The following is a 21,433-nucleotide window of genomic DNA, read 5'->3' as shown; positions in this document are numbered from 1 at the left end:
ATTTCAGAAGAATACATTTCAAAGGTTTACTGGACTTATGAATCCTGAAGTTATCCTTCACCCACAGAGACAAGGCAAACCAATGCCTTGAACTCTGTGGGGATCCTGGCTAAGAGCTAGTTAGGCTTTGCAGGAAAAGGAATATTGGTGAGGAAACTACCTTGAACAAAGATCCTAGCTTCTTAAGTTAGGTCTTAGCAATTAGAAAGCATATTTTTATTTTTGTTTGTTTGTAACCCTTTTTGTCTTTGTCCCTTATACTTGAACTCACTTAAAACCTTCTCTTTTTAATTAAGTAAAGTTTTTACTTTTAATATAAACCAACATAGTGCTATGATTGAAATAAGAGTGTTTAATTTTAATTGGGGTTTGACAATTTCAGTGTATTGACTTTTTAGAAACAACAAACTTAATAACTTCTGTGAATGTTCCAGGAAAGGGCTGGATATCACAGGGCAGACAGTTTTTTTGGACTGGGCAGGTGTTGGGATCACTCTGCAAAAAAAAATAACTGGTTGGTGGAAGGTATGTCCACACATCCAGGGTGTGACCTGCATGCTTCTAGGCTGGCTGTTGGTGTCAGGGCTGTGAGCCAAAGCACGATAGTTATTCCTGGGGGGGATTCTGCGCCACTGCGCAATGCAGAATTTTGCAGAAATTAATGTTGCGCACGCAGAATTTCCTTTATTTCCCCCACTGAAGTGGGCTGCAGAGATTTTGGCTGCCCCTAGGGGCCGCTGGACCCAGCAGAGACCAGCTTGCAAATAGAAGACAGGGGTGGAGTGGGAACTGGAGGGTTTCCCACAGCTGCAGTTCCCAGCATACCTTAAAGGAAGGAGGCAGCAGTGCGCAGGAAACTCCGTGCAAGCCTGGGACCCAGCAACAAGCTGTTTCTCCCTCTGGATGCCTGGGCTCTGGGGAGTAGAAGGTATGAGTGTCTGGGCTGGGGGGGTCCCTGCAGCTGGCCTCTGAGGGGTTGGGGGTGCGTGTCTGGGGTGAAGAGGGCCTTGGGTGTCTGGGGAGGCGGGACAGGCAGGAGAGTGTCTGGGCCAGGGAGGGTCCCATGGCTGTGCTCTGGTGGGGGACGGGTGTGTGTGTCTCGCCTTGGGGTAGCTGTGGCTGGGCTCTGGTGGGGAGGCTGAGAGTTTCTGGGCCAGAGGGGCTCTGCAGCTGGCCTCTGGGGTAGAGGGGTGAAAGTGTCTGGGCCGGGGAGGGCCTCATAGCTGGGCTCTGGTGGGAGAGATGGTGTGAGGTGTTTGGCCCCCCAACTGGGCTCTGTGCAGGAGGGGGCAGAGAAATAGGAACTGGGTTGTTGCAGGGGTCCTCTCTATTCATGGGGGAATTTTGTGTGCGTCTGTATTGATACAGACATACTTGCTGACAGGTATTTTGAAATAAATTACCAAATTAATTGAAACTAGCATGATTATATAATGTTATTTTGACAAATAAAATACACAGAATTTTAAAATATTGGTTGCGGAATTTTTAATTGTTTTGCGCAGAATGCCCCCAGGAATACATAGCATTTAAGACACCCAGGGTTGCAGGATAGGCAGTGACACAACCCCTAACTGATCTGGTTTGAATTCCAAAATGTCAGAGTCACACTGGGATCTCTTCGTGCATCAGTTCTGGTCAATATCTTTATCAATGATCTGGAAGGAAACATAAAATAGTTGCTGGTAAAATTTTCAGATTAGATAAAAATTGGTGGCATGGTAAATAGTTATGCGGGCAGATCATTTCTCCAGAGTGATTAAGATCGCATGAGAAGCAGGGATTACTTGAACATGTCTTAGTGTAGCTAAATGCAAGATCATACATCTGGGAACCAAGAATGTAGGTGTGACTTGCAGGATGGAGTACAAACAATGGCTCAGAAAAGGACTTGGAGATCTTGGTGGACAACCAACTGAACATGAGTTCTCAGTGCAAATTGGTGGTTAAGACAGCAAACCTAATCCTTGGATGTATAAAAAGGGGAATATGAAGTAGTACAGAGTTACTTATATAGGTTTTAGTGACAATATTACTGGAATACTGTATCTAGTTCTGGTGTCCACACTTCAAAAAGAATGCTGACAAATTGGAAATGGTTCTGAGAAGAAAGAGCTAAAAGAATGATTTGAGGTCTGGGAAACTTGCCTTACAGTGCAACACTTTAAGAAGCTCAATGTTGTTCTGTTTCTCCAAGAGAGGGTTAAGAGAGAACTTGATCACGGTCTATCAGTACCTACATGGGGAAGAGCCTTCTGATAAAGGACTGTTTAATCTAGCCAACAAAGGCATAACAAGATCCAGTGGATAGAAGCTGCAACTAGACAAATTCAGAACTAAGGCACGGTTTTTTAACTCTGAGGGCAGGTCGGTGGGTAGTGATCGATCTATTGGGGATCGATTTATCGCATCTCATCTAGACGCGATTAATTGATCTCTGAACGCGCTCCCCGTCGACTCCGGAACTCCAGCTTGCGAGAGGTGGAAGCAGAGTCAACGGGGGAGCAGCAGAGGTCGACTCACTGCCGTCCTCATGGCCAGGTAAGTCGACCTAAGACAAAACATTTGATCAGGAAGTGCGGGGAGGGAGGGTGAGACGCTGATCAGCGGGGCTGCTGGCGTATTACTGTGGCTCTTTGGCAATGTACACTGGTAAATTCTGGCTCCTCCTTAGGCTCAGGTTGGCCACCCCTGCTGTAGAGTTAGGAGACTTCATGGCCCTGTGTATCTGTATTTGGTAGAATTGTTAGGTTTACAGTGCTTCCTCTCATTCATATCTTCTAGGGAGACTCCCTTACCTATGATGATTGTGCCTTTGGTAGTTAACCTCCATCCCTCAGGATTTGGAATATTCTTCCAAAAGCTGCTGTCTTGGTACTGTACAAAAATGAAAAATCGTAATTAAAATAAAGTGAGAATTAAAGTCCTCGAGAGAAGCAATCACTTTGCCAAAGTGAGTAAGAAGAGTAGTGGGCGAGGGGGGAATGCACCCCCAAAAAACGAAGCAAAAGAGCTAGTGTAAAAGGGAAGACAAAAAGCTGTTACACCAAACCTTGAATATGCTAAAGGAGGATTCTGCTGGAGCAGGGAGTTCTGTGAAATGAAAGCTATGAACCAAGTATATCTTTAGCAAAGTGGAGATGAAGATGTGGGATGGAGAATAAGAACATTGCAGCTAATCTCAATGGCACTGTAGGATGTATCAGCAGTGTCAGGAATCAGGGCCTGCAGGAGAGCCAGTCTCTGGGCAACCTAACAAGAGTGGCTGGCTTGTAGTAGGTTGCCTGATTGACTACACCACCCGAGGCTGTGAATACACTACACCATTTACAGTGGCGCAACTTCACCATTGTAGCTGTACTGCTGTAGTGCTTCTGGTGAAGAGTTGGCTTAATAGTTAGCGCCTCTTGCAGAGGCAGGAGTTATGTCGGTGGGAGAAGCTCTCCCGCCAACATAGCACTGTCTACACCAGTGCTTAGGTTGATATAACTTGCATCACTCAAGAGGTCATCTAGTCCAGTCCCCTGCACGTGTGTCAGGACTAATTTATCTAGACCATTTCTGACAGGTGTCTGTCTAACTTGCTCTTAAAAATCTCCAATGATGGAGATACCACAACATCCCTCTGCAATTTATTCTAGTGCTTAACTACCTTGACAGGAAGTTTTTCCTAATGTCCAACCTAAACCGCCCTTGCTGCAATTTAAGCCCGTTGCTTCTTGTCCTATCCTCAGAGGTTAAGAAAAACAATTTTTCTTCCTCCTTCTTATAACAACCTTTTACATACTTGAAAACTGTTATCATGTCCCCTCTGTCTTCTCTTTTCCAGGCTAAACAAGCCCAGTTTTCTCAATCTCCCCTCATAGGTCATGTTTTCTAGAACTTTAATCATTTTTGTTGCTCTTCTCCAGACTCTCTCCAGTTTGTCCACATCCTTCCTGAATTGTGGTACCCAGAACTGGACATAATACTTCAGTTGAGTCCTGATCAGAGTAGAGGGGAAGAATTACTTCTCGTGTCTTGCTTACAACACTCCTGCTAATACATCCCAGAATGATGTTCACTTTTTTTGCAACAGCGTTACATTGTTGACTCTCATTTAGCTTGTGGTCTACTATGACCCCCAGATCCCTTTCTGCAGTACTCCTTCCTAGGCAGTCATTTCCCATTTTGTATTCCTTCCTAAACGGAGTACTTTGTATTTGTCCTTATTGAATTTCATCCTGTTTACTTCAGACCATTTCTCCAGTTTGTCCAGATTGTTTTAAGTTTTAATCCTATCTTCCAAAGCACTTGCAACCCCTCCCAACTTGGTATCGTCCACAAACTTTATAAGTGTACTCTGTATGCCGTTATTTAAATAATTGATGAAGATATTGAAAAGAGCCAGACCCAGGACTGATCCCTGCAGGACCCCACTCGTTATGCCCTTCCAGCATGACTCTGAACCACTGATAGCTACCAGTTTTCCAACCAGTTTTGTACTCACCTTATAGTAGCTCCATCTAGGTTGTATTTCCCTAGTTTGTTTATGAGAAGGTCATGTGAGACAGTATCAAAAGCCTTACTAAAATCAAGATAGATAACGTCTGCAGTTTCCCCCCTATCCACAAGGCTTGTTACCCTGTCAAAGAAAGCGATCAGGTTGGTTTGACACGATTTGTTCTTGACAAATCCATGCTGACTGTTATTTATCACCTTATTATCTTCTAGGGGTTTGCAAATTGATTGCTTAATTATTTGCTCCATTATCTTTCCAGGCACAGAAATTAATCTGACTGGTCTGTAATTTCCTGGGTTGTTCTTATTTCCATTTTTATAGATGGGCACTATATTTCCCTTTTCCAGTCTTCTGGAATCTCTCCCGTCTTCCCTGACTTCTCAAAGATAATCGCTAATGGCTCAGATATCTCCTCAGTCAGCTCCTTGAGTATTCTAGGATGCATTTCATCAGGCCCTAGTGACTTAAAGATATCTAATTTGTCCAAGTAATTTTTAACTTGTTCTTTCCCTATTTTGTCATTTTCGCTGGCATTCAGTATGTTAGACGTCCAGTCACCACCAACCTTCTTCATGAAAACCGAAACAAAGAAGTCATTAAGCACCTCTGCCATTTCCACATTTTCTGTTATTGTTCCACCCCCCACCACCACCCCTCCCCATTGAGTAATAGGCCTACCCTGTCCTTGGTCTTCCTCTTGCTTCTAATGTATTTGTAGAATGTTTTCTTGTTACCCTTTATGTCTCTAGCTAGTTCGATTTTGTTTTGTGCCTTGGCCTTTCTAAGGGCATGGCTACACTTGCAGCTGTAGAGCGCTGTGAGTTAAACCCGTCTTCGGACAACGCAGTAGGGAAAGCGCTGCAGTCTGCCCACGCTGGCAGCTGACAGTGCATTGGCTTGGCCACATTTGCGGCACTTGCAGCAGCATTGGGAGCGGTTCATTATGGGCAGCTATCCCACAGAGCACCTCTTCCCATTCTGGCGTTGTGGCTTGTGGGAAGGGGGTGGAGGGCATTCTGGGTCCTGTCCCAACGCCCCATGATGCATTAGTTCGCATCCCAGCATTCCCTGTGCTTCCGTCCACATTTGGAGCCATCTTTCAATGTTTTTTGTACTGCGTGCTCTGTCTTCCCTTTCAGTCTGGAGGAATGGAGCCCGAGCTGCTGAGGAATATGCTGACGAGTCTCGCCGGCACGTCACGTTTGGCAGTCGAGTTACTCCTTAAGATCCAAAGCGACAAGGAGGACTCCGATGATGATATCGACACGAGTAACTCCTATGACACGAGTTTTCTTGTGGCATTCACGGACATGCTCACCACCGTGGAACGCCACTTTTGGGCTCGGGAAACAAGCACTGAGTGGTGGGATCACATCATCATGCAAGTCTGGGATGATGAGCAGTGGCTGCAGAACTTTCGGATGAGAAAAGCCACTTTCATGGGACTGTGTGAGGAGCTCGCCCCCACCCTGCAGTGCAAGGACACGAGATTGAGAGCTGCTCTGACAGTGGAGAAGCGGGTGGCTATTGCAATCTGGAAGCTGGCAACTCCAGACAGCTACCGATTGGTTGCTAACCAGTTTGGAGTGGGAAAGCCGACCGTTGGAATCGTGTTGATGCAAGTTTGCAGGGCCATTAATCGCATCCTGCTCAGAAGAACTGTGACTCTGGGTAACGTGCAGGACATTGTGGACGGCTTTGCACAAATGGGTTTCCCTAACTGCGAAGGGCGATAGATGGCACGAATATTCCAATTCTAGCCCACCTAGCCTCTGAGTACGTTAATCGGAAGGGGTATTTCTCTATGGTTCTCCAGGCGCTTGTGGATCACCGTGGGTGTTTCACAGACGTTAATGCAGGCTGGCCCGGAAAGGTGCATGACGCATGCATCTTTCGGAACACAGGCCTGTTCAGGAAGCTGCAAGCTGGGACGTTTTTCCCAGACCAGAAGATTACCATAGGGAAAGTCGAAATGCCCATTGTGATCCTTGGAGGCCCCACTTACCCTTGTGCCATGGCTCATGAAACCCTACACAGGAGCCTTGACAGCAGCAAGGAGCGGTTCAACAACAGGCTGAGCCGGTGCAGAATGACTGTGGAGTGTGCTTCTGATTGTTTAAAGGGCTGCTGGCGCTCTCTGTATGGGAAGCTGGACCTGGCCAATGACAGCATCCCTGCCGTTATATCCGCATGCTGTACCCTCCATAACATTTGTGAAGGGACGGGTGAACGATTCACTCAGGCATGGAACTCGGAGGTTCAACAAGTGGAGGCTGAATTTGAACAGCCAGAGAGCAGGGCTATTAGAGGGGCCCAGCGTGGGGCTGCAAGGATTAGGGATGCCTTGAGGCAGCAATTTGAGGCTGAAGCCACCAGTAATGTCTGGTGCCCTGCATGGGAGTGAAGTGTTGTGGTTCCAATGTTAGTAGGAATCTGTGTTTGCTAAGCTGACTTGCAGTGCCTGTTGCTTTCCTGGGCTAAGGTATCTTTTACTTTATGCAATAATAATGAATGTTTTTCAACCCAAAAAATCCATTTATTGAAAAGAAACACAACTGCTTGGGAAACAGAAAGGGCAAGGGGGTGGTGTGGTAAACGGTAAAATCACAGATTTGTGTATGTCCTGCCTGGAGTGCTGTGCAGTGAGTGCTGCACTTCAGGATGGCTACACTGCATGGTGATGGGGGTTGAGTGCAGTGGGTAAGGGTTGTAGTTTTCAGTGCTGGGTGGTGAAGCTACAGGTGTTAGAGGCAGCTGCTGGCGTTAAGAACCTGGATGTTGGGGAAAGTGGGTTGGAGGTGACATGGGGGCACAAGGGAAGAGTTTTGGGACAAGGGCTGCAGGGGGGGCAGGCTCAGTAGTAGTCCGCCTGCATGGCTACGAGCGCCTGGATAGAGTCCGCTTGGCGCTCCATTATTCTTATCAGCCGCTCCGTGCTTTGGTGCTGGCAATCTGCATTCTGCTAGCGGATCGTCCTTTCACTGTCCCGTCACTCCTGCGCTTTCTGATTTTCATTACTTGAATGACGCATTACTTCATGCAACATGTCTTCCTTGCTTTTACTTGGCCTCTTTCTGATTCTTTGGAGTCTTTCGGCTGGTGATAACACGGACGGCTGAGATCTCAAGGTTGCATCTGTAAAGGCAAAATGCAACACTTAACAGAGGCAGCATTGTTCACAGCAGACAGAGCAATGATTTCCTCCGTACTTAAGGGCAAGCACAGTCTACACAATTGCATAATTTGGCCGTCCCAAAGCGAGCGCACATAACCCATGGGAGCCCCAAAATGGTGAGTAAGCACAGGCTCAAGCTGACTAATGGTTTCACGGCTGTACTGTCCTCTGGGTTTCTGTGCCTTGGGGAGAGCCAACAACGGCAGGGGGCCCCTATACTGAACACCGTCCCCACATTTTCCACAGGAGTTCGTCCTGGAAGATATTTCTCTGCTGAGGGTGACCTGGGAAGCAAGGGAGGGTCTTCTACTGAAATGCAGCTTCCGCCCTGGCCCATATGCAGCTTGCCTGTGTACAGCAATGGTCCCCCCCACCCCTCACGGCACAGGGGCGCAGACAAGTTAGCCTTACTGGGACAAGGACCACAGGTTTCTTTCTTCCAAGAAACCTGCTCAAGTGCGTTGCCCAAGTTCTGGCTGAGACCTTTGAAGAGATCACTGAGGCCGATTACCATGATGTGAGAGAGCACATCAATGCCCTATTCTGCACCTAGGCATGCATGCATGCAGCCCTAAGCCTCCTTGCCCCAAGAGCCTGCAGCGAATAACTTCCTTCCCAACATAAAAGCTACTTACCAGGAACCTCCTCTGGTGTTTGTCCTTCCCTAAGCACCGGCCGCCACGACTGGCTACCTTCCTCCTGGCTTGAGAACAGCTCCTGGCTGCATGCATCTAGGGATTCCGGGGTGTCTTCCTCCACCTCAGCACCCTCACTCCCACTTTACTCTTCTTCCTCATCCTGCCTTGTTGCACTGGCCTCTGAGGTGTCCCTGGTGGTGCTCGGAGTGGAGGTGAGGTCGCCCCCAAGTATCGTGTCCAGCTCTTTGTAAAAACGGCAGATCGCGGGGGCACCACTGGAGTGCCGGTTTGCCTTGCGGGCTTTCTGGTAGGCACTCTGCAGCTCCTTCACTTTAATCCTGCACTGCACAGCGTCCCAGTCATGGCCCCTTTCCATCATGTCCTTTGATATCTGCCCAAAGGTATCATAATTCCTACGGCTGGAGCGCAGCTGGGACTGGAGCTTCCTCCCCCCAAACACTGATGAGGTCCAGCACCTCGCCATTTCTTCATACTGGGGCTCGCCTGTTGCGTGGCGGCATGGTCACCTGGAAAGATTCGCTGAGAGCACTCCACGCCTAGCTGAGCAAACAGGAAGGGGATTTTCAAAATTCTCAGAGAATTTAAAGGGCGGGTTTGACGGTTGGTTACCCGAGGGCAGGGCAGTAGAGTTCAAAGTGATGACCAGAGTGGCTAGAACAGGCATTGTGGGATACATCTGGAGGCCGATCAGAGCGCAATATAGGGCCAGGGCGTCCACACTGGCGCCGTAGTGCTCCAGCAGGGGCGCAGCAAACATTATTCCGCTCACCGAGGTGGAGTACCAGCGGCGCTGTAGCTGCGGAGTCAGAGCGCTCTACGTGCCTTGCCCGTGTGGACGGGGAGTGAGGTACAGCACTCTGGGTGGTTTTATTGTGCTGTAACTCGCAAGTATAGCCAAGGCCTAATTTTGTCCCTACATACTTGTGTTGTTTGTTTATATTCATCCTTTGTAATTTGACCTTTTTTTCCACTTTTTCTAGGACTTTTTTTTTTTATTTTTAGATCATTGAAGACTTTCTGGTTAAGCCAGGGTGGTCTCTTGCCATACTTCCTGTCTTTCTTATGCAGTGGGATAGTTTCCTCTTGTGCCCTTAATAACGTCTCTTTGGAAAACTGCCAACGGTCTTCAATTGTTTTTCCCTTAGACTCGCTTCCTATGGGATCTTACCTACATAGTTATATCAAAGTAATTTGTAATGTAGACATAGCCTCAGTGGTTGGAAGAGTCAGACCAGCAGCAGTCCAGCAGTTACTCAAAGCTTTTGCCCATGGCTGGCAAAGCTGCTGTTCCTGCCTTGGACCCAGCCCTGTACCTGTCTTGCCTCACTCCAGCAAACCCATTTCTGACCCTTGGCTCCAATTCCTGACTTCTTACTCCAGCTCTCACCGTTGGCTCTGGCCTCTGACTCCAGTTCTGACTTTAGGCTCAGACCCTGACTCCAGCTGTGACCCTTGGCTCAGGCATCTAGCCTCTGACTCAGGTTTTGACCCTGGGCTCTTATTTCCTGTTCTAACCACTAGGCACAACCGCCTACATCCCAGTCCCTGACAGGAAAGGATGGTAACACAAATGCCTTAGTTTAATAGCAGCTCTATATACCATCAGCAAGGCCCAAAATAGAATCTGTGGGCTTAGTGGCAACTAGTGAGATCACCCAGGTCAGGCAATACTGAAATCCTGACCTTTATAGTCACAGTCCAGAATTGCAGGGAAGACTAGTTAGAAAGCCATCCCAATAGCCTAGTGCGTCGTTGGTGAGGGGCTTGACTCACTATGGAGGGGTCTACCTTACAAAGAGAAGGGTGGAAGTCCCTGAGATAGTAATAGGCATCCTGCTAACATGGCAATATGAGTGTATGGGTTGCAAGAGCAACCCATAGGTAAGTTCTGAACCTCTCATCAGCAATGGCCTAGTCCCTGAATTTCTTGGATAAACTCCACACACACACACACACACACACACACTGTCTTCAAAACATTTTTTGTACACTCAGGTGTACTACTGCAACTTTATTTGAGTTGTGTGCAAACCAACTATTGTCATTCAGATGAAAAAAGAAAAGGAGTACTTGTGGCACCTTAGAGACTAACCAATTTATTTGAGCATAAGCTTTCGTGAGCTAGAGCTCACTTCATCGGATGCATACCTCAGCGATGTTCCAATAAGCTTCTTTCACAGACTAGACTCCTTCCTAGTCTGGGCCCAATCCTTCCCCCCCGGTACAGTCCTTGTTCGCTCCAGGTCAGGTGGTATCTAGGGGATTTCTCATGACTGGCAGGGGAAGGATTGGGCAGGGGAAGGATTGGGCCCAGACTAGGAAGGAGTCTAGTCTGTGAAAGAAGCTTATTGGAACATCGCTGAGGTATGCATCCGATGAAGTGAGCTCTAGCTCACAAAAGCTTATGCTCAAATAAATTGGTTAGTCTCTAAGGTGCCACAAGTACTCCTTTTCTTTTTGCGAATACAGACTAACACAGCTGTTACTCTGAAACCTGTCATTCAGATGAGTTAGTCACAGCTGGGAGAGAGTCCACAACAGGCTGATCATATAGAATGTGCAGAGATAAGTATCCTGTTGGTCGATTTCATGTTTGGTAGACATCAAGAATTCTTTTCTTCTTTTTTTTAATTATATCTGTTGGCAAAATCTTCATGTTCCATTCTCATTTTATTGCTCATATTGTTACTTGAAATCAATAAGTTCCAAGCAGTCACAAGTAACAACACATTAACCAGCATGTGTGTGTACATAATATGGGTGGGAAGGATTAGTGCAGGAAGAGAGGGGATGGGTTTTTAAAGTGCCAAGAGATTGTTATAAAGAGGAAAGATGGGAAAAACAGACATGTAACACTATACAAAAATGCTTTGAGTGGCCTTTGAACACTTAATTGTTTATAATTGGGTATATTCCGGTTTTTTTAATCGAGAAGGTTGGAAAATACCTCTCAAATTATGCAATCCAGTTTGCTCATTTATGTGGGATAATGATAAAGGAAGAACCTGCATGTGTTTACTCAAACCCAGGTTAGATAAGTGATTTTATCTGGTTCTAGTTTGTACAGGGTTTTTATCTCTATACAAGTAACACTATATAGGATAAACATTCCTCTGTCTCTCCAGTAATAATAATCTCTGTCCTTCTTTGTACAAGTACATTGATTAAAAAATGCTGCATATGATTCAGACACCACCTGTCCCAGTATTCCAGATAGGTCAAAGCTGATCTTTCAACAACAGCGGAATAGAAGGCATGAGAAAATTATATAAACAAAGACTTTCAGCAAAATATACACAATAGAGTGCTGTAATGGAAGTTTACTGTTGATTATCTATGTAGCAAGGGTGATGGTGCTCAGGATACGTTTACAGTAGCAAAACAAAAGAACAGCAGGGCAAAGTGTGGAGAAGGCAAACTCTTTGCCTCGTTTTAGCTGATGTTCAGTTCCTCTATTTCAGGAGCACCATATATTCCAAAAAATAAGAAAAAAGGTGATGTGTAGTGAAAATAATAGAAAGGCAGTGGTGTAATTGTTTATGTACATGACTCAGGAACCCTGGCTCTGGTTCAGGAGCCTTGGATGGAACTTGGGATTACAAAGGTGGCCCCCTTAATCCTGGGACTGCACTGTGTTGGGCCATTCACCAAGTACAAGTGAGAGTATATTTAGAGCTGTTCTAATTTGCTCTGGTTGCCCATGACTTTATAGAGCTCTATGGCAGCTGTGTGTCATGTAGCTGTAGTGATGCCTCGGACATGACATGCACCCTGTGACCAAGTGGGAATTGTCTTTAATCTTTATATGAATCATAAGTGTGCCTCAGTTTCCCTCTGTATGTGGCATTATTAACCAAGTGGGTGCACAAGGGTTAACACTGCTCCTGGAACAGTGCAGGGGGTGGGTGTGTGTGATCTTGCTGTCCGGGGTGGGGTGAGGACGGAAATGATTAGGATCATTGAAGAACTGACTGAAACCGGCTCAGGTTAACAGAAGGTCCAGCAAGACAAAGAAATGCTCCAAGCACCAAACAGTCAACACATACCAGCAGAAAACCCTGGCAAGTGGGACTTGTCAGCTGAGCTGGAGAAAACAAAGGAGGGGTTTTTTGGGAGGGACTCAGGAGCCTGACCCATATTGGTGGGGGAGAGAGCCAGAGATGAAGTGCAGCCCAGCTTGGCTGGCCCATCAGGGCACTGGTTTGACTAGGGTGGATTATGGCTTAATGTCTGCCTTTCTGTGTTAGCCTAAGGACTGTAAAATTTTGTGTGCCAGGTGACAAATAAATTGTTACCTTGTTTTGCAAAGGCTTCCTGTGTCCCTGTGAATACTCACTGAGAGCATTGTACCCTGAGGGGATACAGTACAAGCCTCCTTCAGTAGTTTGGCTTGGCTGGATTTGCTGCAGGGAGCCATGGAGACACAGGGAATGTTGGTACTGACCACTCAGTCTTGGAGGCCACGAACCTGCACCTGTGGAACTGTGAGAGTCCTTGGGACCTAAAACACTAAAGGGGTCACTCCCAGGAGACTGGTGACAGGCTGGGGCCTGGACCACACCCAGTGACTCCATGACACCCTCTATGCTAGTCACAGGCATGGATGGTAGGTGGTAACTTAGTAACTATAATGATGATTCTGTGCCTCCTGATGATCTCTCTTCACTGAAGCAATCCTTCTCTGATCAGCCAAACCAACTTTAGGGCAAGTTTGCACCTGTGGGGTGGTGCAAAGCTAGGTTTAATGTACTAAATGGTATCTGCTAACATTGTATGGGTGCACCACTCTGCACCATTTAAACCTGCTGATACCTTTTAGATACGCTGAGACATGGTACTGTAGTCGCTTGAGTTTTTAGAACTGTGTTTTGGCAAGCTTGTCTGTTAACTCCAGGCAGATTGTTTGAATCTGTTTAATAGACAGTCCTGTCATTGATTCTCTAAAAACAACATAAAGTAGCCTGTGAACCAGGTCTGATTAAAAAGACAAAGTTTCATGGTATCAATTATCCTCGTCTGTTTAGTGGAAGTGTTGAAACCTCTGAGTGTTCACTGTGAGCTGATGCAGCAAAGCACTTTAAACATGTGTAGTCCCATCTGACTGCAGTGGGAATACTCCTGTGCTTAAAGATACTCACATATTTAAGTGCTTTGATGGACTGGGGCCAGAGGACTCAGAGCCTTGCAGGCTTGATCTTCATATGAACAAAATATCTAAGAAAAGAACTAGGTATGGGTATGGGTGCAACAATAACTGTATTGAGAGAAACTTTCAATGAGGGTGATGTAGTGAGACTGTGAAAGAGAGACTAGAAGAAGAGCTCTGTGTAAGCTCGAAAGCTTGTCTCTCTCACCAACAGAACTTGGTCCAATAAAAGATATTACCTCATCCACTTTGTCTTTCTAATATCCTGGGACCCATGTGACTACAACAGCATATATGGAAAAAATGTAGAATGCTGTCAATTTACTCTTCCCTAATGCCCTTGGTGAACCCTCCCTCCCCTCCACATCAGTCATCTGTTCTCACTTTGTAGTTGAGTGGTGAATTGTATCACATTACTAAGAGTTCATTATTTTTACAAAATATCTTACAGAATATTCACTGCTATTAAGTACTATAAAAAATGAAGCCTAGAATACATTGGGTCAGAATTACATTTGTCCATGCTATCAGTGTAAAGCAATTATAATGTGCTTGAAAAACTGAATTTGGTAACTTTCTGAGACTTGGGGCATCTTCATTACATAAGAACGGCCATACTGGGTCAGTCCAAGGTCCATCTAGCCCAGTTTGCTGTCTTCTGACTGTGGCCAATGCCAGATGCCCCAGAGGGAATGAACAGAACAGGTAATCAAGTGATCCATGCCTTGTTGCCCATTCCCAGCTTCTGGCAAAATATGTGTACATATAAATTGCCTGGGATTATGTCATTATAAACTTCATACTTACTTTTATTCTTCATATCCCTTGAATGTATGCTCTTGTATGTAAATATGTACAGTAAAAACTTTGTTATCTGATGTGTTTGGGAAATGGGGGGTGCCGGTAAGTCAAAAATTCCGGTTAACTAAGAGAGAGGGAGTTTGGGTGCAGGAGGGGCTGGGGATTGTGGTGCGACATGTGGGCTCTGGGAGGGAGCTTGGGTGAAGGAGGGGTTTTGGGGCGCCGGATCTGGGCGGCACTCACTCAGGCGGCTCCCCGCAAGCGGCGATATGTCCTTGCCGCTCCTAGACGGAGGCGCACCCAGGCAGCTTTGTGCGCTGCCTCTGCCTGCAGGTGCCACCCCCACAGCTCCCATTGGCTGTGGTTCCCGGCCAATGGGAACTGCAGAGCCAATGCGCGGGGCAGGGTGGGGGCAGTGCACGGAGCTCCTGTCACTGTTCCTCCGCCTAGGAGCAGCAGAGACCTGTCACCATTTCCAGGGAGCCACGCAGAGCCAGGTAGGGAGCCTGCCAGCCCTGCCCCAACCAGACCCTATTAAAGATCAGATGCCGGTTTATAGAGCTTTCAGATTGGTAAAGTGCTGGATAACACAGCTTTTACTGTAGCTGTGTGGAGGGGTTGTTTTATCAGCTGTGTAGAGGGGTTGTTCTACTGCAACAGGAGAATGGGAGTGGAACAGTTACATTAGCTCACCTATGTTTTGAACACAGTAGAGAAAGTACAACTAATGCTTAATACCTATTTTTCTGCTTGGAAAATAGGATAGCATGTTCCAGTATTTGCAGATGCTTCAATTGCATAACATTCAATGATGATAAAAACACTGAATTCAAGTTCTCTCTTTTGGTAATATAAGTATGCTAATCTAGGTCATCAAGAGTCTGCTCAGCAATAACTGGACTATTCTTTGGTCCTAAATATAATATTTGGCACCAGCGGACACACACTTATTGTTCTCTGCTTTGGAAGGTAGTCTCCACTTTTAGGGGAAAACAAAACAATCCAAGAGCCACGTTTTCCGCGGAGAGAGCTTTTGTGCTTAAGTTTTTTATTTATTTGCAGTGTGACTCATCTAGTATGTACCAAGGGCTCTGTAAAAACAATGTTGTTTACTTACTAAAGCAGAAGGTTTAGAATGTTGAAACACATGGAAGTTTTTTTTAAAAAGACTAATTTAATAAGGTAACTTTCAGGTTCAGTTTTGGAAGGTGGGGGAATGTTTTTGTTTTTTAATGTGGCTAGAAAGTAAAGCTGTGTTTTCTCCTTTGTTTATTTTAAGATATTTGCCTCAGAACTAAATACAAGTTAACTCTTGATTCACTGCACGTATTGCAGGATTCTACGGTAACCTGTCCAAGCGAGGCTGGTGCTAGAACAAAATTAATCTGGTATCTGTCAGTATTATACTTTAAAGATGTTGGCTTTTGTCTGTAAAAAAGCAACCAAAAATGCTAAAAGTTTTAGAAAACATGGTTTATGAAGGAGAGGGTAAAGGGTAGAGGGAAAAAATGATGATGGGGTAGCATTCTAATGGGCTATAAATACATGTCATAAGAAAAAGACACTCAAATTTGGCCAAGTTATAAATTTCTTCTAGAAAAAAATCTCAATTTGGACATGCTTAGAGATTTGTTAGTTTGGCAGCTGAAGTCTTTGAAGATTCCATCTGCACTGAGCATGCTCCATTTCCTCAGTGTGCCAGCCATAATGTGCATGCACCATCCCCATAAAGCATCTGCGCGTGCTCTGTCCCAGTGTTGCAGGCAGGATTTTGTATTTTTTTAAAGAGTAAATATGTGCAAAGTGCTCCTTTTTTAACCAAAAAAACAAAGAAACAAAAAAAACCCCAACCAACCAAACAAAAAACCTTTCACCTTTGCTTTTAAATTGCATGAAGCAGTGCCTCTTGTGTTAAGTAACTCTGCCTAATGCAGGTCTTTAAAATAGTTAAATGTATTTTTGTTTTTCAGCTTTGCAAGTAAGGGAAATGAATCCATCAGTGTGAAAAGTGATAAAAAGGAAAGAATGCTTCTCCCTGAGCTGTTAAAGGTATGATTTTATTTATTAATTTTCACTGAGCCAGATTTACTGCTTGCCTTCCTCCTTCCCCCTTTAAGTAGTATTATTAGTACTGTTGTTAGTTAATATTTTAACAGTGGTGTGCCTAGAGGCCACAGTCAGGAATTGAGTCTCCACCGTGCTAGGCACTGATTGATACACAGAACAGGACAGTGTCTGCTTCAAGCCCCTGATAGAAAGTTTACTTGGTCGTGCTTCAGTGAAAGGGGCTGGACTTGACGACTTCTTGAGGTCCCTTCCATCCCTACATTTCAATAATTCTGAAGTCCCTACCCTTGCTTACAATCAAAATCAATGCAAATTTAATGCTAATGAAACATGCAGGATTCACAGTCCTGGAGAAGAAAGTTATAATTTTATCCAAGGAACAGGAATTTTGCCAAGTGCCTCCCTAATGATTCTTCCATGTGAACTAGAAGTACCAGTCTTCCCTATGCAGTGATGGCATCATTTTAAAACGAACAATCTTGAGGGGATTCAAATCACACAAGTTACCAACCAAAACAACTGTATGATCTTTCTGCTGTAATCCTTGTCCTCCTCTTCTCCCTCGTTACCAATGTTAAACATAAGAACGGCCATACTGGGTCAGACCAGTGGTCCATCTAGCCCCGTATCCTGTCTTCTGACAGTGGCCAACATCTCATGCTTCAGAGAGAATGAACAGGACAGTTATTTAGTGAGTCGTCCCCTGCAGCGTCTCAGAGGTTTAGGGTCATGGGGTTGTGTCCCTGACCATCTTGGCTAATAGACATTGATGCACATATCCTCCATAAACTTATCTAATTCTTTTTTGAACCCATTTATAGTTTTGGACTTCACAACATCCCCTGGCAGTGAGTTCCACAGGTTGACTGTGTGTTGTGTGAAGTACTTCCTTTTGTTTTCTTAAACCTGCTGACTATTAATTTCATTGGGTGACCCCGGGTCTTGTGTTATGTGAAGGGATAAATGACATTTCCTTATTCACTTTATCCACACCATGCATGATTTTATAGATCTCTATCATATCTTCCCTTAGTCTTCTCTATTCCAAGCTGAACATAGAACCATAGAATATCAGGGTTGGAAGGGACCTCAGGAGGTTATCTAGTCCAACCCCCTGCACAAAGCAGGACCAATCCCCAATTTTTTCCCCAGATCCCTAAATGGCCCACTCAAGGATTGAACTCACAACCCTGGGTTTAGCAGGCCAATGATCAAACCAGTGAGCTATCCCTGCGCCCCCTTCCCCCCCCCCCCCCCCCCAAACAATCCCAGTCTTTTCAGTCTCTCCTCATATGGAAGCTGTTCCATTCCCTTAATAATTTTTGTTGCCCTTCTCTGTACATTTTCTGATTCTAATATATCTTTCTTGATATGAGGTGACCCTTCATCTTACTGTGTCTTAATTTATGCCCCAATCCTGCAAAAGGACCATTAGTCTCATGTGATCAGGACCTTCTATTGTAAGAGGTTTGGGGCAGGAACACTGTTTTGCCTGCAGAGTGCCATTCATGTTTATTTCACGGTATATATAATTACATACAGTGCTGCTACTCTCTGTGCAACTTTTCTCAAGATTGCCTCTGCCCCTCCATACCTCAGCCCTGATCAAGTGGAATGACTTTTAGGGGTAAAAAGGCAGTTCATTCTCTAGTCACATCCATTCAATTTTTGGTGTGTCTGCTCACAGTTCATGAGAGTACAAGTTAGTGCAAACTATGGTGTGGACACCTGTCATTTCAGGTAGGCCACTGCACAGAAGATGACTTTCAGATGCTACAGACTTGCACTGCATTTATTATTGCTGAGTGCTGAAAATATACAGAGAAAGAAATGGACCTTTCCCAAAAGACTTACAATCTATGTCTGACCTACAATACAGACACAAAACATGCTAGTGAACCAGGTGAGATACAGTCTCAAAACAGTGGCTCTTTTTCTTCCTTTTTAAAAAAACATACACACACAATATCTTTCTACAGTGGATTATTGGTGAAAAGCTTTACATAAGAAGTTGGTTTGAGGAAGGATTTGAATGAAAAGAGAGGGTGTTTGGTGTGTCTGAATAGAACTGTTAGAAGTATAAGGGGTATATAGGATGAAATATGAAAATGAGATGGTTTCTAAGGGAAAGAATGAGCAGGATGTGTGGGTGGAGCAAAGGGACCATCAGTTGTTTGAACCGGCGACCTAGTGGTTTCTTGTTTTTACTGATGATTGTGTTATCCTGGTTTAAAACAGAACAAAAAACCCCACCAAACCTCATTTGTTTTTTACTTTGCAAAGAATAATACTAATTCAGCAATTATCATTTTGGTTATAAGTCTATTGTAATTTACAGCAAATAATGAAATTCTCTATGCAGAGTCTGCCTCAGCCATCTTTTCGGCAATGTTATACTAAAGATTGGTGTGAAAGAAAATTCTGTCAGAGGGTTCTGGCTGCAAGGAATCTAAACTTAAATACTCTCCATCATGTTGGTAGAGTTCCTTGTTTAATAATTTCACAATTTGTGGTTTTATAATGTGCATTACATTATTTCCTGTGGTAATTCATTGTGCCTGTGTCTGAGAGTTGGCTTTGTAAAGAAGGAGCAGTGTTCATATTGTCAGAATGCTGGCCATTTGCTGGATATCTCAAGGATGTCTGTGAAGTTACAGTTAAACTGCTCTTCCTCAGTGCCTTTATGTGACTTACCTGGTGGGTCCTTAGAGCATCCCTGGATGTTTCTTTCTAGACTGTGGCTCAAAATAATTGTTAGTGTATTTTAGAAGTATGTGGTATACAATGCCAAATAAACTATTTTCTAAATATGCAATTTACTAAAATTACAGATAGTTGGATAATGTTGAGATGGAGGGGAAAAAAGATTGATTTCGCTTAAGGTTTAAAGTTAATTGAAACAGGGCCTCATTGTACCATATTTGATGTCAGCCAAGTTGAGCTGTCTTGTGTAAAGATCCTTAATAGATAAAGTATTGCTACCCAGATCAAAGAAATTGTTGAGAGACTCAATGGTTCAGCAATTTGAGTCATGGATAATGGTTGGTGTTGGAAGACAGACGTTCCAGTTTTATTGGATTAGATCACTATATATATATATATTTTTTAATTCTTAGGAATAGTCCTTTTACAGTTGCCCTTTCACAAATAATTGAGATTTCTAGGTTATGTGCATACACCCATGCACATATGGGTGGAGCGTGGCCCATCGAACTAACAGTGGGATATGGAGTCTGTGACTTGTTCAGATCCAGTTGAGGTTAGTTGTGGATAACACTCACTACCATCTGATGACTATTTATTAGCCTGTATAAAATCAGTTGGTCATCTGTCACATTCCTGGTGGACACATGTCCATGTGATGGTGTTTTTGAACACTTATTAATGGTCTCAACAGAGAGGACAAGGATAGAATAGCTTGGAGATTAGACGTCCCTTTCCCTCCAAAGTAGAGGTCATCCCTACAAATCAGAGTTGATAAACTGGCTGAAGTGAGGTGAAAAATGTGTACAGCTGCTGTACTTCTGAGTGGCTGTATTGAGGTTTTCAGTTCCCAGTGCTGTCAATTCTGCATCTTTCACACATACTAAATGTTTTTCCGACTTTGATGAAAGCCCAAAGGGGGAAGTGTATGTAATACATTAATGTGGCCATCTTCTGAAATTCTAAAATCATTCTTTTAGCTATTTACTTGGGAAAGTATGTTAGTCAGCCTTTATTTGATCAATATCCAGGAAACGTTTTTGAAATTTTATTTGTTATATGCATTGACCTCACCCTTTAATTCACTACCAGAAGGTACAATGCTAATTGACATTACTTATTTGCAGATTGTGTTTCACTTCCGTTCTATGAGCCAGGGCTGTAAACATGGTTCTTTCTCTATAAATGTTCCATTTAGAAAGGCAGCTTTTCAATGCCATTATTATTAATAAACATATAGCTCCATAGAGGTGTATATAGTGCTTGAGTATTTTTAGTGTCTGCATTGCAGTACAAAATCAGTGTCCCAAATCTATTAATTTTTTTTGTTGTCATTATTTATTATTACTTAAAATGGGCCACTTCTTTTTTTTCCTGGAACAGATATTAAATTTTTTTTGTTTCATCTTAAAATGTGTGTAGGATTTTTTTTGACAGCTTTTCTATAAACCTCTTAAAACAGTGATTTATAGTTGAAATGCAGATCTACTTACCTTCAGCTCTACTACCAGCTGCTCCACAAATACCTGTACTGTGATGAGCTCCAGGCCTGAAAATGACTTGGTGGTTCAGTTTTGATGGAGAAATTGCAATGTGCACTTTTAGAAAGGTCTGTATCCCTACTTTTAAACATTAAACATTGTATCATTTAAAGATAACATAAATATGGCCTTATTTGTGCTCTTGCCATAATGCTAGAACTCAATGTCAAGGAGCGTGACCGTACAGGTTTTAATGGCTTAATTAACGTATGTTATGAAGACAGCTGTACATTTTTGTTGCCTTCACAGATTATCTGCACCTAATGGGCCTGAATCTCATCTCATTTTCACCTGTGTAAATTCCACCCCTGTAAAATGTCACATCAAGATTGGGACCAATATCTTTGCAAGTTTACTAAATGCTTTTTTAAAGTAAAGTTCTAATTTATGTTGGCTTTGAATGTGTTAACACATTCAAACGTTTCTCACCTGGAGTGTGGACTCTTGCTGGATACCTGTTTATGGGACTTAATTAGTGAAGTTGGAGAGATGAACTACTTTACTTTTGGGAGAACAGGGGGCTGGAGCAGTACTGCCAAATGTGAATGTTCAAATATCATGAAGCTGCCTTAAAAATCGTGAGATTTTTAAAAAATATGTGGCAGGCTTTTATTTGCCTTCTGGCTTTGAGCTTTTAGGGTTCACATTTTCAATCTTTTCTCTTCAGCCATGAGGTCTAGAAACATGTTTTGTTTTGTTTTTTAAGCTGAGATTCTCACATTATCACATGATTCCAGAAGCTAGGATTTTAAAATAAATGTCAAATTATGAGATTTGCAGTAAAATCATGAGAGGTGGCAACATTGCAGCTATTCAGGAGGATAGGATAGGCTATTCAGG

General features: G+C 44.0%; 1 protein-coding gene across 2 annotated transcripts in view; it reads left to right on the top strand.

Moving 5' to 3' along the window:
• The window catches only part of CRYBG3 (crystallin beta-gamma domain containing 3), a 124,013-nt gene that overhangs the window by 14,360 nt on the left and 88,220 nt on the right, over window positions 1-21,433 (top strand). For both annotated transcript variants that reach the window (XR_006288032.1, XM_027820012.3), the window contains exon 2: window positions 16,253-16,331. Coding sequence is in view for 1 of the 2 variants with exons in the window: in XM_027820012.3 (XP_027675813.2) it covers window positions 16,253-16,331 (79 nt within the window). In the remaining variant the exon portion in view is untranslated. The remainder of the gene's footprint in view (window positions 1-16,252; window positions 16,332-21,433) is intronic.

This window comes from Chelonia mydas, chromosome 1 (assembly GCF_015237465.2).
Source record: "Chelonia mydas isolate rCheMyd1 chromosome 1, rCheMyd1.pri.v2, whole genome shotgun sequence".
Taxonomy (NCBI): Eukaryota; Metazoa; Chordata; order Testudines; family Cheloniidae; genus Chelonia; species Chelonia mydas.
The sequence above is the reverse complement of the archived record's forward strand: the minus strand, read 5'-3'. Positions and strand labels throughout refer to the sequence as shown.